The sequence below is a fragment of the Austrofundulus limnaeus genome, unplaced genomic scaffold, assembly GCF_001266775.1.
Source record: "Austrofundulus limnaeus strain Quisiro unplaced genomic scaffold, Austrofundulus_limnaeus-1.0 Scaffold226, whole genome shotgun sequence".
In the NCBI taxonomy this organism is placed as follows: domain Eukaryota; kingdom Metazoa; phylum Chordata; class Actinopteri; order Cyprinodontiformes; family Rivulidae; genus Austrofundulus; species Austrofundulus limnaeus.
The window spans coordinates 523,154-536,150 of NW_013952628.1; the positions used below are offsets into that span (position 1 = coordinate 523,154).

General features: G+C 39.7%; 1 protein-coding gene across 5 annotated transcripts in view; it reads right to left on the reverse strand.

Moving 5' to 3' along the window:
- The window catches only part of wdfy3 (WD repeat and FYVE domain containing 3), a gene marked incomplete at its 5' end in the record, with an annotated part of 96,713 nt that overhangs the window by 74,058 nt on the left and 9,658 nt on the right, over nt 1–12,997 (reverse strand). For all 5 annotated transcript variants that reach the window (XM_014019682.1, XM_014019683.1, XM_014019685.1 and 2 more), the window contains 7 exon segments: nt 2,537–2,730; nt 3,578–3,688; nt 3,782–4,264; nt 8,440–8,606; nt 8,686–8,872; nt 10,774–10,966; nt 11,141–11,356. In XM_014019682.1, coding sequence (XP_013875136.1) covers nt 2,537–2,730; nt 3,578–3,688; nt 3,782–4,264; nt 8,440–8,606; nt 8,686–8,872; nt 10,774–10,966; nt 11,141–11,356 — 1,551 coding nt within the window.

A 12,997-nucleotide genomic window follows, 5' to 3' on the forward strand; every position in this document is an offset into this window, starting at 1 on the left:
TATATACACACATATACATGCTGGTGGTGGTCAGAGGCTCCTGTGGCGTCAGTGCATAAAAGCCCCGCCCCCTGGGCAGCTGTGGCTACAATGTAGCTTAAAGAAACCATAAAGTGTCTTTTAGTGTTCTAAAAAAGCACTGTATAAGTTTGATATATTATTATTTTGATAATGTTCTGTCACTTTTAGCTTTTAGCTACAGTTCTGCCACTAACAGTTTTAGCTACAGTTTAGCTAATTTAACAACTATATTGCTTATTTTAATGTTAGCATCTGCTTTGCTACTTTAAGATACTATTTGGCTATTTTCAACTGCTATCTTGCAAGTATTAACTTCATAAAAGTTTTGCTAATTTTAGCTACTGTTGAGCCACATTTACCTTTCAGCTACTGTTCAGCCACTCATAGCTTTTAGCTACAGTTTAGCTAATTTAATAATTAGCTTATCCTAATTCTAGCATCTGTTTTAGCTACTTTAACGCAGTGTTTGACTAATTTCAACTCCTGCCTTGCTGGTTTTAACATTAGCATATGCTGAGCTAATTTTAGCTACTTTTAAGCCACATTTGCCTTTTAGCTACCGTTCTACCACTTATTGCTTTTAGCTACAGTTTAGCCAATTTAACTAATTTGCTTATCCTAATTTTAGCATTTGTTTTACTACTTTAAGCTAATTTCAACTGCTGTCTTGTTACTTTTAGCTTTAGCATTCAATTTGCTGATTTTAGCCACATTTACCTTTTAGCTACTGCTCTGCCATTTATAGCTTTTAGCCAGAGTTTTGTTAATTTTTACTGATGCCTGAAAAAGACTAAATAAATAATTTAAACTGTCATGAAATGTTATTTAATCCCATATTTGTTGATTTTGATATAAAAGGTGAAATAATTTGAGAAAATAACCGAAAAAAGTCTGAATCTGTACCAGCTGAAGATGAATGAATAAAGGGAAGTTAAACAGTGATTTGTTGCAACACAGATCAGCTGTTTCCTGCTGTATTACAGCAAAGTCAGCAAAGTTTTGTGAGAGCGGTCACAGGATGGTGGAGACGTTTTCTTCCTGTTCTTCATGTTGGGGAATTACCAGCAGGCTGCAGCTGTGCTCCAACAGGAGGCCTTCAGGAACAGATCAGTTAAATCTCACTGTGCTCAGAGGAAAAGTTGAGGAAAAATTATTCTAATCAACTAAATTGGATGAAAGTGTCTGCACACCCTTATATGGCAAAATGTAAAATCCAAGATTAGTGAAATAGAATAAATAATCCAGTCAAAGCCTCCTGAAGGCAGGAGATTAACTTGATCTGAAGGAGGGGAACTTAAAAATGCAATTACGCCTGAGAAAATGAGCCGGCCTCTCATCCTGTGAGAGAGTGCACTACAAGCTTTTACGTGCACCTAACCCTGCAAGATCCTGCTTTGAAGCAATTACTGTGAGCAAGGCTACAGAAATATCTATTGATTTTTGAATTCACTGACTTTCTCTGCTCGGTGTGCTCACTGGAGTTTACTGAACCCAGCTCCTGGTGCAGACAGATTTTCACATGAGAAATATTCTAAAATTAAACAACTTGCATTTCCTGTGAAAATGAAGTGTGAACGCTTATTTTTTATTTTTGCTAAAAGCTGCTAAGATGCTGAAAATGAGTTCAATTTGAACAGCTGATGTTTGCTGTAAGTACGAATAAAAGAAAATAAGTGAAAAATCGATATAAAAAAACAAAAATGTGTCGAAAGCAGAAATATAACTAAAAATAAAAGAAACAAGATGGATTTCATAGACAGATGATAAAAACAGTTTAAAAACTCATATAGGCAGAAAAAGTAGAAAATAACAAAAAAGCTGCAAGTTTTGATTAAAAAAAACTTAAAAATTAGCTAAAATTAACACAAAGAAAGAGAAAGCATATGTTTGCTGAATTAAGCAGCAAGAAGTCAAAATTGTCACAAAGGTGAATTTAGCTGAAAAAAGCTCAAATTAATTGAAAATAGCTAAAACCACAACAACAGCTGAAACTAGCAGAAAGAAGCAGAACAAGCATGAAAAATTAAAAGTACAGTAAAGATTTAGAAACAAGGGTTTTAAAGATACTGAAGACAGCTCCTTTCATTTTCAATGAGAAAAAAGTTGCCAAAAAAGCTAAAACCTGTAAAAGCTTAAGTTTAATGAAATACCAAAAGTTTTAGTTAGAATATCACAAAGGAGCTGAACGGTTTGATATATGACATGGAAATAGTATAAAAAATGTGGAACGAGATATGTGCCAAAAAAATGTATGGAATAAAAACATATGGAAGAAAAATGAATGGAATAAAAATGTATGAAATAAAAATCTATAGAATAAAAATGTATGGAAGAAAAACGTATGGAAGTATGGAAGAAAATGTATGGAAGAAAAATAGATAATTTCAGGAGTTGAATATTTGATAAGCATTCAAATCAAGGTCAAAACCTGAACTTGACAGTTTAATTAAATCCCAGGAGAGTAAGGTTCTGGGTGATGGTGTGGTCCAACAGGACAGACGGTTTGTGTTGTTACCCTCAGAATGTCCGTTTTCAGCTGCAGCTCGCTGGGCGGTGCAGAGTGCATGAGGCCCAGCAGCGTGCCCATGTCGTCGTCACCGCTGGGCGACAGGACGAGCTGCTGGATGATGAGCAGGGCGTGTTCCCGACACTGACGGTACTTCACGATGTTGTGAACGCAGCGTGCGCCGCCGAACTCCCTGAACAAAGCTGAGAGGAGGAGACAAACACTTAACATGTCCATCGTGTCAATCTACAAACAGTTTGATGAAAAAACATGCATGTGTAGCCCCGCCCCTCGCACAATGACTGCTGGACCTGGAAACCACTGACCCTCTTTGAGAGAGGAAGAAGTGGGTAAAGATACTGGAATGATGCTAACAAACAGTAGTGGGCACAGCTAACCAAAATATTAGCTTCACAACATCTAAACCGCTACACAAATTTCCTAGTTTGTTAACGTTGAAAAGCTAAATTGACCAAAAAAATGTCGGAAGCTAAAGCTAAACCTAAGCTTAACATTTTAACTTCTAGTTTGGTATTTGTTCAAATAATTGTTTTGGGCAGGTTACAATATAAAAATGTTTGTCATAATCATGTCTTGTGATTATTTGACAGGAGTTTTACTTTTAAACTGTAAGTGTATTAAATTTAGTTATGTTAGTTATGATAGTTTAGTTATAAAGCAAATACAATAAAAATTAAACCAAGATTTATAATAATTATCATTTTGATCCATACATTGGTAATGTCTAACTGGACCTCGTGCCACTTGATGTTCAACACATTGGGCCCCGAGGTCAAAAAGGTTAAGAAGCCCTGACCTATACTATAGAATTTATTGGAACTAAGCTGGAAAAATAAATATGAAGGTCAGTTAAATTATAAATCATCAGGTAAAGTTCTCATTTTAATGTAATTGTTGCATTTTAAGTGTATTTATTTATTTATTTATTGGTCCTTTTATATATTTCTGATTTTATTTCTAATTATGTTAGTTTTGGTGCTCCATACAAACTCACCCTGGTTGTAGTAAACTGTGTGTGAGCGTGTTTACCTGCGTTAGTGTTGGTGGTGCTGGAGCCCTGCAGCAGCACCGTCAGTGTCTCCATCACCAGCCAGGCCAGCTGTTTCTGCTCCTCTGCTACTGTGTTGTTTTTACAGTCGGCTGAAACAAATAAATAATATAGAGCTGGTTCAGTCTGCAGAGCTGCATTTGTTGCCTGAACACAAACACGTTCATTAGTAAAAACACGCTCACCCTGGTCGTTATTGTGCGGTTGCTGCTGCTGCGAGGCCGGGTCTTTGAGCATGGCGGCGTATTTGTGCAGCAGGTTGACCAGCACCTCCAGCAGGCCCACCTCCCGCAGCACGTCGCTGAACACGGGGTCGTGCCGGGTCAGCTTCAGCAGCATCCTCACGGCGGTGACGCTGCAGGGCAGCGACGTGCTGGCCTTCAGCAGCACGCTGACGCTGAACAGCTCCTTGCACGGCACGTAGTTCAGGCCGAACACCACGAACTCCAGCAGCTCGAAGTACTTGGCCTGGGCTTCGGGCAGCTTGGCCACGCGCTCGGCGAACTGCGACAGGGTGTGCTGCGACTCCAGGATGAAGTAGTTGGCCGGCTCGGCGGCGTAGATGTTCCCGATGGCGTCCAGCAGCATGCGGGCCAGCCGGCTGGTTTTAGTCCGCAGGAAGGCGTTCTGCAGCACGGCGAAGGCCTGGATGTTCCGCACCGTGTGACCTGCAGGGAGGGGAGGAGAGCGAGTCGACATGTTAGCAGAGCCGCATCACTCTGGTGGGAAAAAAATCTAAAGGTTTAAAAAAAACAAAGAGCGGGACCTGAGAAAACCACAGAGAAAAACTATTAGATACAAAACTAGACACCGCATAGCGGTAACATAATGACCCCCACACGCTGCACCAGAACTCAGAAGTCTTTATTCCTAATAAACGTCATGCTACTTTGTGCATCCCAAAATTGTAATGGTTTGGGTGGGGGTCTTTTTTTTGTGTGTGTGTGTGTGTGTGTGGGGGGGGGGAACTGATGGATAGCCCCTCATCAGAGCTAAACAACAAAATAAATCTGAAGCTCCTATGTTTAATAATTTTTGAGCTATAATCATTTTTGCATGTCTGACACCCCCTCTTTAAAAGGAGCCCCCTCCTCAAATATGGGGTGTATTGTAAAACCGTTGGCTGGTGCAGTGTAGGTCAGACTCATCTACAGTCCTGACAAATTTCATGTTGACCGGTGCAGCTGTTTTTGTGCTACGGTTGACCAAAAATCACTGAAAAAATAAAAAATAAAATAAATAAATAAACAGTACAAAAACAATATGACATCGCATGCGGGGGTCATAACAACTAAAATGGTGAGGAGGGAAACACAGACTGGCCTTTTCCCAGTGTTTACCTGTCTTACACTCAGCTAAATGTGAAACAACAAATACAAAGTAAAACAAAAACTAAACTATAAAAATGATCTCCAGCAAACATGTGTGCTTCCATAAATAAATAAATAAATAAATAAATAAAACTCTGCTGTTGTTTTGTTTCTGAGTGATTTGGCACATCCAAAACTAAAGAAATGAATCAATAATCCAAAAACTACAACGTCTCAATATAAAATCAGAAGAAGAAGAAAAGGGGATAATATTCCTTCCAGATGAAGACGATAAATTCTTCGACAGGAAAACAAGCTTGTTTATCTTGTTGGGTTTTTAAACATCGTCCAAACATCTGTTGGACTGATGAATCTGAGTTTTAATCAACTTTAATAAGAACAAACATCCTGATGAAAACCAGACAATAATCATCACGTCTGCAAATCTTTAGTTTCTGCCAAAAACAAGTTTCCTCCTCAGATATTTGACTTCCTGTCCATCATTAAAGCTACTGAGAACCCTCACAGATGTTTGAGTTTATAGAACGAGCTGCAGACCAGTCAGAGTTTCTGATTATTTGTCAGCAGAATGAGTTAAATCTGTTGTTTCTCTCTCTACACTAAAGGTGCCCAAAGTGGGGCCTGTGGGCCAGAACTGGCCTCCAAGCCATTTCATTTGGCCCACCTGCAGATTTTTATACTTTATCAGGGGTTCACAAACTGTTTGGGTCTGGGGTCCCCATTACAAGGGTGAAAAAATTCCAGGGACCTCTCATGAACCCCATTTTAAACCAATATTTTAACCCTTAAATGCCATAAGAATATGACTTTTGTTTGGTTTAGTGTCTTTGTTTTACTAGTGCATCGTTCCCTATATGCAATTATTAAAATTAAAAACAAATTAACAATTTATTGACATTTTTTGAACGCTCCCAAGACATGGCTCGCAGACCCCAGTTTGAGAATCTCAGCTTTAAACGACCACAAAAACTCATATTTTATCAATTTATGAAATGTCCCATGAGTCTTTGCTGCCCAAGCTTACATCAAATGTTTTCCAGGGGCACTTTCTAAATAAAAACCACAAATAAATAAATAAATAAATAAATAAAACATGGTCCACTGCTTTGGCTGTTAAACATATTTCATGTTTTAAGTTATTCAATTATTATCAATTAATAATTATTATTCAATTGTTATTATTATCAATTAATAATTATTATAAAATTATTATTCAATTTGTCCCTCAGATAGAAGTTAATTTTGTCCCTCTCTGGGAAAAAGCTTGGGCACCCCTGCTCTACACTGTATCTATAAACTCCATTTAAGAGTTGATGTGACGTCAGTGTTCAAACAGAAAATATCACCATGAGAAAACTGACTCTGAAATGTTTAATCCGCAGAGGGCAGCCCCCCTAAAGAGAATGTGTCAGGTTAATTAGGCGTGTAAGCAGACCCCCTCCTCCCCACCAAACCACTGCACACAGAACTGTCACTCAAACATCCTGTTAGCATCTCTCTGTGCTCACACACGAACTAAACAGGCTTTTCCTGGTCCAGAATGCCGGAAAACCAAAGTGTAAATATTTAAAGTCTGTCATTTTTAGTGTGAAAAGATGTATTTGCGCATTTTTAAAATCAAAAGTGAGGCAGAACCTGCTGATGCTGGAAACTAAGACACAAAAGGTCACACCGGACAGGTTCAGGAGGTAAACGTGACAATTGTGTCAACAACAGAACCAGCTCTGCATCAGAACACATCTGTATTCACCGGGTTCATGGTGACGAGCAGCAGCGTTACCACAGCGACTGTCAACAGGCGGTGCTGCCGGGATCAGCCGAGCATCCAAGTCATTTCAGAGATTAAGATCAGGCTGCGAGACGACAGAAACAAGAAATGATTCCTGTCTGCTGCACAGCGCTGAGGGAACTGATAGTCACAAGATGTAAGAGTTACATCAGAAATGATGATTTAAATAAATAAAAAATCATCCATTTGTGGCAGGAAATTAGTTCCAAACACCTGATTAGAGGAAGTTCTGCTTAATGTTCACCAGAAAACCAGCATGGAGAGAAAAAAAAAATCAAAGAATGCAGCTTTTGTGACACCTTGATCTGTCAGGTGGAGATATCTGCAGTGAAATATGTTAAAGTTCTGAAAGTACAACAAACTACAGCTAACAGAAAAACAAACATATGTGTTTAAGTTCTGAATATACAACAAACTACAGCTAACAGAAAAACAAAAAGCAGGAATGTAGCAAAACTATTTATTCTCTTTAGTAATGAGAGCTGATTTCAATTGATTTCAAGCTGCTTTAAATCCAGCATTGACCGTAAACTACATCTCCCACAATGCATGTGACTGCCTCCCACCACTAGGTGGAGCTGCACAGGGTTCAAAAAGTAGCTAAAATCACAGTGTCAAATCTCCATGTAGCCGTATTTTTGTTCGCTACTTTTGCTGCGGTCCAGTTGTACTGGGAAGTGGGAATTTCCCCAGTAACAAGTCAGTTACAAGTCAATTTAAACTGCCCTTCCAGTGGGAATTCCCTGTAGGAAAGTGGGAGAGTTTACTCAACTGTGAGTAAAACTCTCTTACTTTTTCTTTTAATAGTATTTCTGTTTTATTTACTTCACATTTAGTCAGTAGTATTTTTCAGTGTTTATAAGAGGACGTGTTAAAACACTGTTTCTATGCAGGAAACACCAGGTAGAGCTCACTTATTGTTTGTCAGCTGTGCTTAGAAATGAGACGTTTAGTCCAGGGCTGTCCAAACATTTTGTCACATGGGCCAAAATCAAAGTCAGAAGGACTTGAAGGCCAAAAACATTTTTCTTTTACCTGCTCAACAATAAACTAAGCATTGAATACTTTAATTAAACATAAAAGTAGTCAGATTTATTACTGGAAAAAGGACACGTACATTAATCCAGATCGAGAACTTTAAAAGTGTTTTGCAGGTTGAAAGAAATTTTGCAATTTTCTAGGTTTCAATTGGAGAAAAAAATAACCCAGTTTAGCCATTTTGATCAATAAAATCAGGATTTATGCCACTCTTTTGTTGAAAATGCTTGCTGCATTTAGACAAATTTGTTTTATAATTTAAAGCAGATTGAAGTGCAGCAAAATCAGCTTTTGAGTAGAAGTCATAGACGTGGAAAAAGCTAAGAGTCTGGTTATTTAAAGACGAATGATTGGTATTGTTGCCAATATTTTTTATTATAAGATTTTACTTTGTGAATATTATATTATATTATATTTATTTATTTATTTATTTATTTACTTACCTGTGCCGGGGGGAACAAATTTGTAAACAAATTAGTATAATTCTTGAACTGAAGTCAGGGGCCACACTTTGGACATTCCTGGTTTAGTCCAAGTTAATTACAGCCATAACGCTCATGTGGCCTCAGTGAAACTGAGTTTAACACCCCTGGTCTACATGACTCACTGTACCTTTTCAATAAATAAAATTATCATTAATGAACACTAACATAATAATTCCCATTTCACAGTAAGATCATCAAACCTTTGCCAGCTGGCTGAGGGAGAATAAATCCCGGCAGCAGGAAGGGGGCTCCGGTTGTCAGCCCAGCAGGTTTCAGCTCCATCACCCCGTACGTGCACAGGCAGGTGACCAGGTTGACCAGGTCCTTCAGGGCGTCTTTGGACTCCTCCTCCTTGGCCAGCTCCAGTCTGGAAACAGGAGCGAGTCGTTTCAATGTTCATACATGAAAAAAACAAGATGTTTAGGAGCTGCAGGAAGTGAAACTACCTGAGCATGAGGTCGCAGAGGAAAGCGTAACCCTGGCACATCCGGAAATCATCCAGCAGGGTCTGCGACACGTCGCTGGAGTCTTTGAGGAAGCAGGAGAGGCCGGCAAACATCTCCACGATCTCCAGAGGGGACAGGTCATCTGACTGCTGCATGTTCTGAACACATGTGGACAAACAATCCTTCTCTGGAAGAGAGGAAATGTGGAGAAACAGACGTAAAGTCATGAGTGACGGCACAAACCAAACACGCAGCTACATCCCGGTTCCAAGTCAAAACTACAGATCAGCAGCTTCAACCAACGGGTTCAAGACAACTACGGTTATTTTATTTCTGTTTTTTAATGTCTTCTCTGTGTATCCCACTTTGGCTGTGTCTCAGTTCATGGTCTGGGTCCTCATGAGTGTCAGATGCATACATTACTGCATACATTAATGAGTTGGCGTAGTTTGGAAATTCACCACGGACCAAAGGATTTGTTTTTAAAAGTAAGTTTAGCAACTTAGCTGATGAATTTATGCTTCAATATGATGTTAAATAAAAGAAATGCAACTGTAAGTTAGGAAAATACATTCATAATAAGATTAAAGTCGTAATATTACGTGAAAAAAAGTCATAATATTCTAGTCTTTACAGCATGCAGTTATCACTGCATTAAAATGAGGAATGTTGTCAAGTTGTTTTTTAGTTTTGCTTAAAAATAAATATCTAATCTTTTAGCACATTAGCATCAAATTATCAGCAGCAGGACATGGATATTGTGCAAACAACTATAAACTGAAGCTTGTAATTAATGGATGCACTGACAGATTTAACCCGGATTTACACTACACGCGTCTCCGCTCCGCTGCGGTGCGCAGGTCGCAGCTGTTCGTGTCTCAATTTACACAGCCTCCGCTTCGTTCCACTCCGGTGCGACACAGAGGAGGAAGCGTGTGGAGGAAGGAGATCGTGTGATAAATTCAGTGATAAGTGTGGAAGTCAGAGCAAAAAATAATTAATTCTGTGAAAGACGAACTCCAAACACAGCTGAAAACATTGATATAAAAGCTTTTGATATCTATGGTTGAAACTGTATCGCTGTCGTCTTTTTTTAAACTTCTGATTTCAAAATAAAATCCATGTGTATCGTGTGTGTACACATATGCATCATCTACATGTTTTTATCTGCTTCCCAAACAGAACAATACATTCTGACAGCATTTGTGTAGAAATATATCCATATATTGATTAATATAGCTGGGATTTCGACATTATTCCGACAAATTATTACGCCTAAAAACATCTTATTTTGAAAATACGGATGTTGTGCTCGTTTCTTTTCCTGTTGGTGCGACGTAACCTTTAAAAATTGACCCCGGCGCAGCTCCGGTGTCCGGCAGAAATAGGATCAGATCTAATTTTGCCGGATTGCCATCAGCCCTGCGCCGCCGTGCGCACTCTCATTGGTTATAATGGGTGTGTATTTGCTGCGGAGGTCGGACCAGAGCAGAGTGGAGACGGAACGCATGTAGTGTAAATTAGGAGTTAGTCGTCGCATAGTTAATTTGGACGAAATCATATTAATCTAAGAGTGATCCAGTTCATCAAAGACTACTTTATAAACACAGACACATGGCTGCACACAGCAGGTGTGAGGAAAATAAGAAGGAAATTAAAGGAAAATGGACACAACATGTAAGATTAATACTTTTTCTCATAATATTAAGACTTTCTTCTCATAAAATAACAACGTTAATCTTATAATATTAAGACTTTATTGTCGTAATAATTAAAAACAACTTTGTGTGGTTCTAATACTCTGTCATAGATACTGGAGCAAAACTTAATTAATGTATTTTTTATTATTATTTATTTACGTGTAATGTTTTAACTGTGAAGTTATTCTTTTAGTAAAAAGACGTGTAAATTCATGTCCCGACACATGTTGAGTCTGACATGAAACTGATCACTAATGGGGTCACACGTGGTCACACAAAGCCACGTGAAGCCGACGTCAGACGAAGGCTGGACCGTCTCATTTCACAGCAGTTTAGAGCAGCCGACCCGGTCCAGCGAGCACGTGGCCCAGCTACGTGTTGTTCGTACCGTGGATGTATTTGACCACGTTGACGCTGAGGCCGTGCCTGGAGATGGTGGTGAGCACCTCCCCTGCGCTCCTCCTCCAGGGCAGGTTGTGGGGGGGGCACCAGGAGGTGATGGCACTGAACAGCAGCTGAAGGTCGTCCTTCTGGGCCAGCTCCTCTGCAGGGGACACGAAGGTGCACAGCTTCACCAGGATCTGCACGAGAACGGAAACAGAAGAGAATTCAGCTGCTTTGAAACTGAAGCCTCTCATCTTAGAGATCAAAGCGATGACGTCGTCTGAAAGTGGCGTTAATGAAGAGAAAACTCTTCAAACCCGCAGGATTTAACATCATCAAAGTGATTCAGAACACCTGTAACAGAGGCTCACCTGGACAAAGACTTTCTGCAGCAGAGCCCTGCGGTCACCCAGGGGCAGCTCCGGCTGGGTGTGGCCCTGGCCCAGAGCCTTCTCCTGGTTGGGTGGGGGCGGGGGGGCCGGGGGGGCCACGGGCGCTTCGGCCATGAGGGGCAGGTCAAAGAACAGGTAGAGGCATTTTACCAGCGTGGAGGGAACGGACATGGTCGTCATGCAGTCCACAGTTTTCTGTGGAGGAACAGAAAATTAAAAAATATATATATATTAAAATTTGATGAGTTGGTTGAATATCATATTCTGCAGGTTATGTATAAAGCTCATAAAAATGTGTTACCTTCTAACATCCAATGTATTTTTGTTAAAAGGGAAAGCTGTTGTAATTTGAAGGGACTATATTTGTTTATTAAACCAAAAAAAAAATAAGTCACTGATGATGAAGAAATAAATAAACTAAATAAACTAATAATATTTGGTTTCGTTTTCTACTGAAGTGACAAAAAATAAAAATTTTAATGGAACTGTTCATTTCTGTGCAGCTTTCAGCCTGCTCTGGAAAAACAGAATTAGACGGGTGAGAGGAGGGGGGAAGGTGGGGGGCAGAGCCTTTGTCGACACATCCATCCAGGAAGAATTTAGTCAACAGATCCGAGGCCATTGTCGGGGAGATCCAGATTCTGTAATCAGTTGTTTTGGAACAGAAGAGACAAGCAGACAACAATTTTCCATCTGCTTTAGAGTTCCTGCTGGTGCATCTCAAGGTGGCGATTTCAATCAGGCAAAATGGTGTGGACAAAATCTGCCGAGCCGATTCTTCAGCTTCCTCCCAGATCAATTCCATCTGGCCAGCAAAGTCCAGGGACCACAGCCGGTCCGCGACCCTCAATAGAACCGCTTGCAGACCGAGTCCAGCTTCGCTCAAGGCAAAATGTCAGAGTTCTGATAGAATATGGCCACCCATCAAGTTGTTCAGTCAGCCAGGAGATGAAAAGCCACCGACGGTGATTTGCAGAACACCAGGAGACCACCAAGCCAATCTGTAGAATCCAGTGATCAGAGTCCAAATATATATCCAGAACAGAGGTCCCACCTTTAACATGTCCTCCCATGGAAGAAAAAAAAACTTTGTTCCAAGAATTTTATTGAGAGTCCAGCTAACCAAATCCATAAAAATAAAAAAATATCCATGATTTCTTATTTCGGATGAAAAATGTAGAGAAGGCTCCAAGCAGCAAAGCAGGGAAAGATAAGGAAGGGCAGGAGAGAAGGAAGAAGTGTCTTACTCCTTCGGGAGCGGAAACAACAACAAAAATATGTGTGTGTGTGTGTGTGTGTGTGTGTGTGTGTGTGTGTGTGTGTGTGTGTGTGTGTGTGTGTGTGTGTGTGTGTTAGGGTTGGGCATTATCATATTGTGTGCAATTAATCGTCAGTAGAACATGAATCGATTATTTTTTGGCACTTGACAATTAATATGATTAATGCCAGCAGGCTTCAAATATGACGAACATAAAAAAAAGTTATGTAATTTATTTATCAACACAATTTAAAATTTGAAGCATGAAGTCTGTAATTTTGACACAATTTAGAATAAATTTATATGAAGAGCAAATCTTTCCCACTAAATTGGTCATGTGACAGGACATAAAGGTGTCCAGGGACTCCAGGGGATTAATCGTCAAATTAATCGTTCTTGGCTAAATACCACAATTAATCGGGATTAATTTTTTTGCCAATATTGCCCAACTCTAGTGTGTGTGTGTATGTGAGCTACAGTGTGGACGGAAATTAACAAGAGCATCTTTAGTGGACTAAAATGTGTGTTTGTTGTGTTTTAGTGTGTGTGTGTGTGTGTGTGTGTGTGTGTGTGTGTGT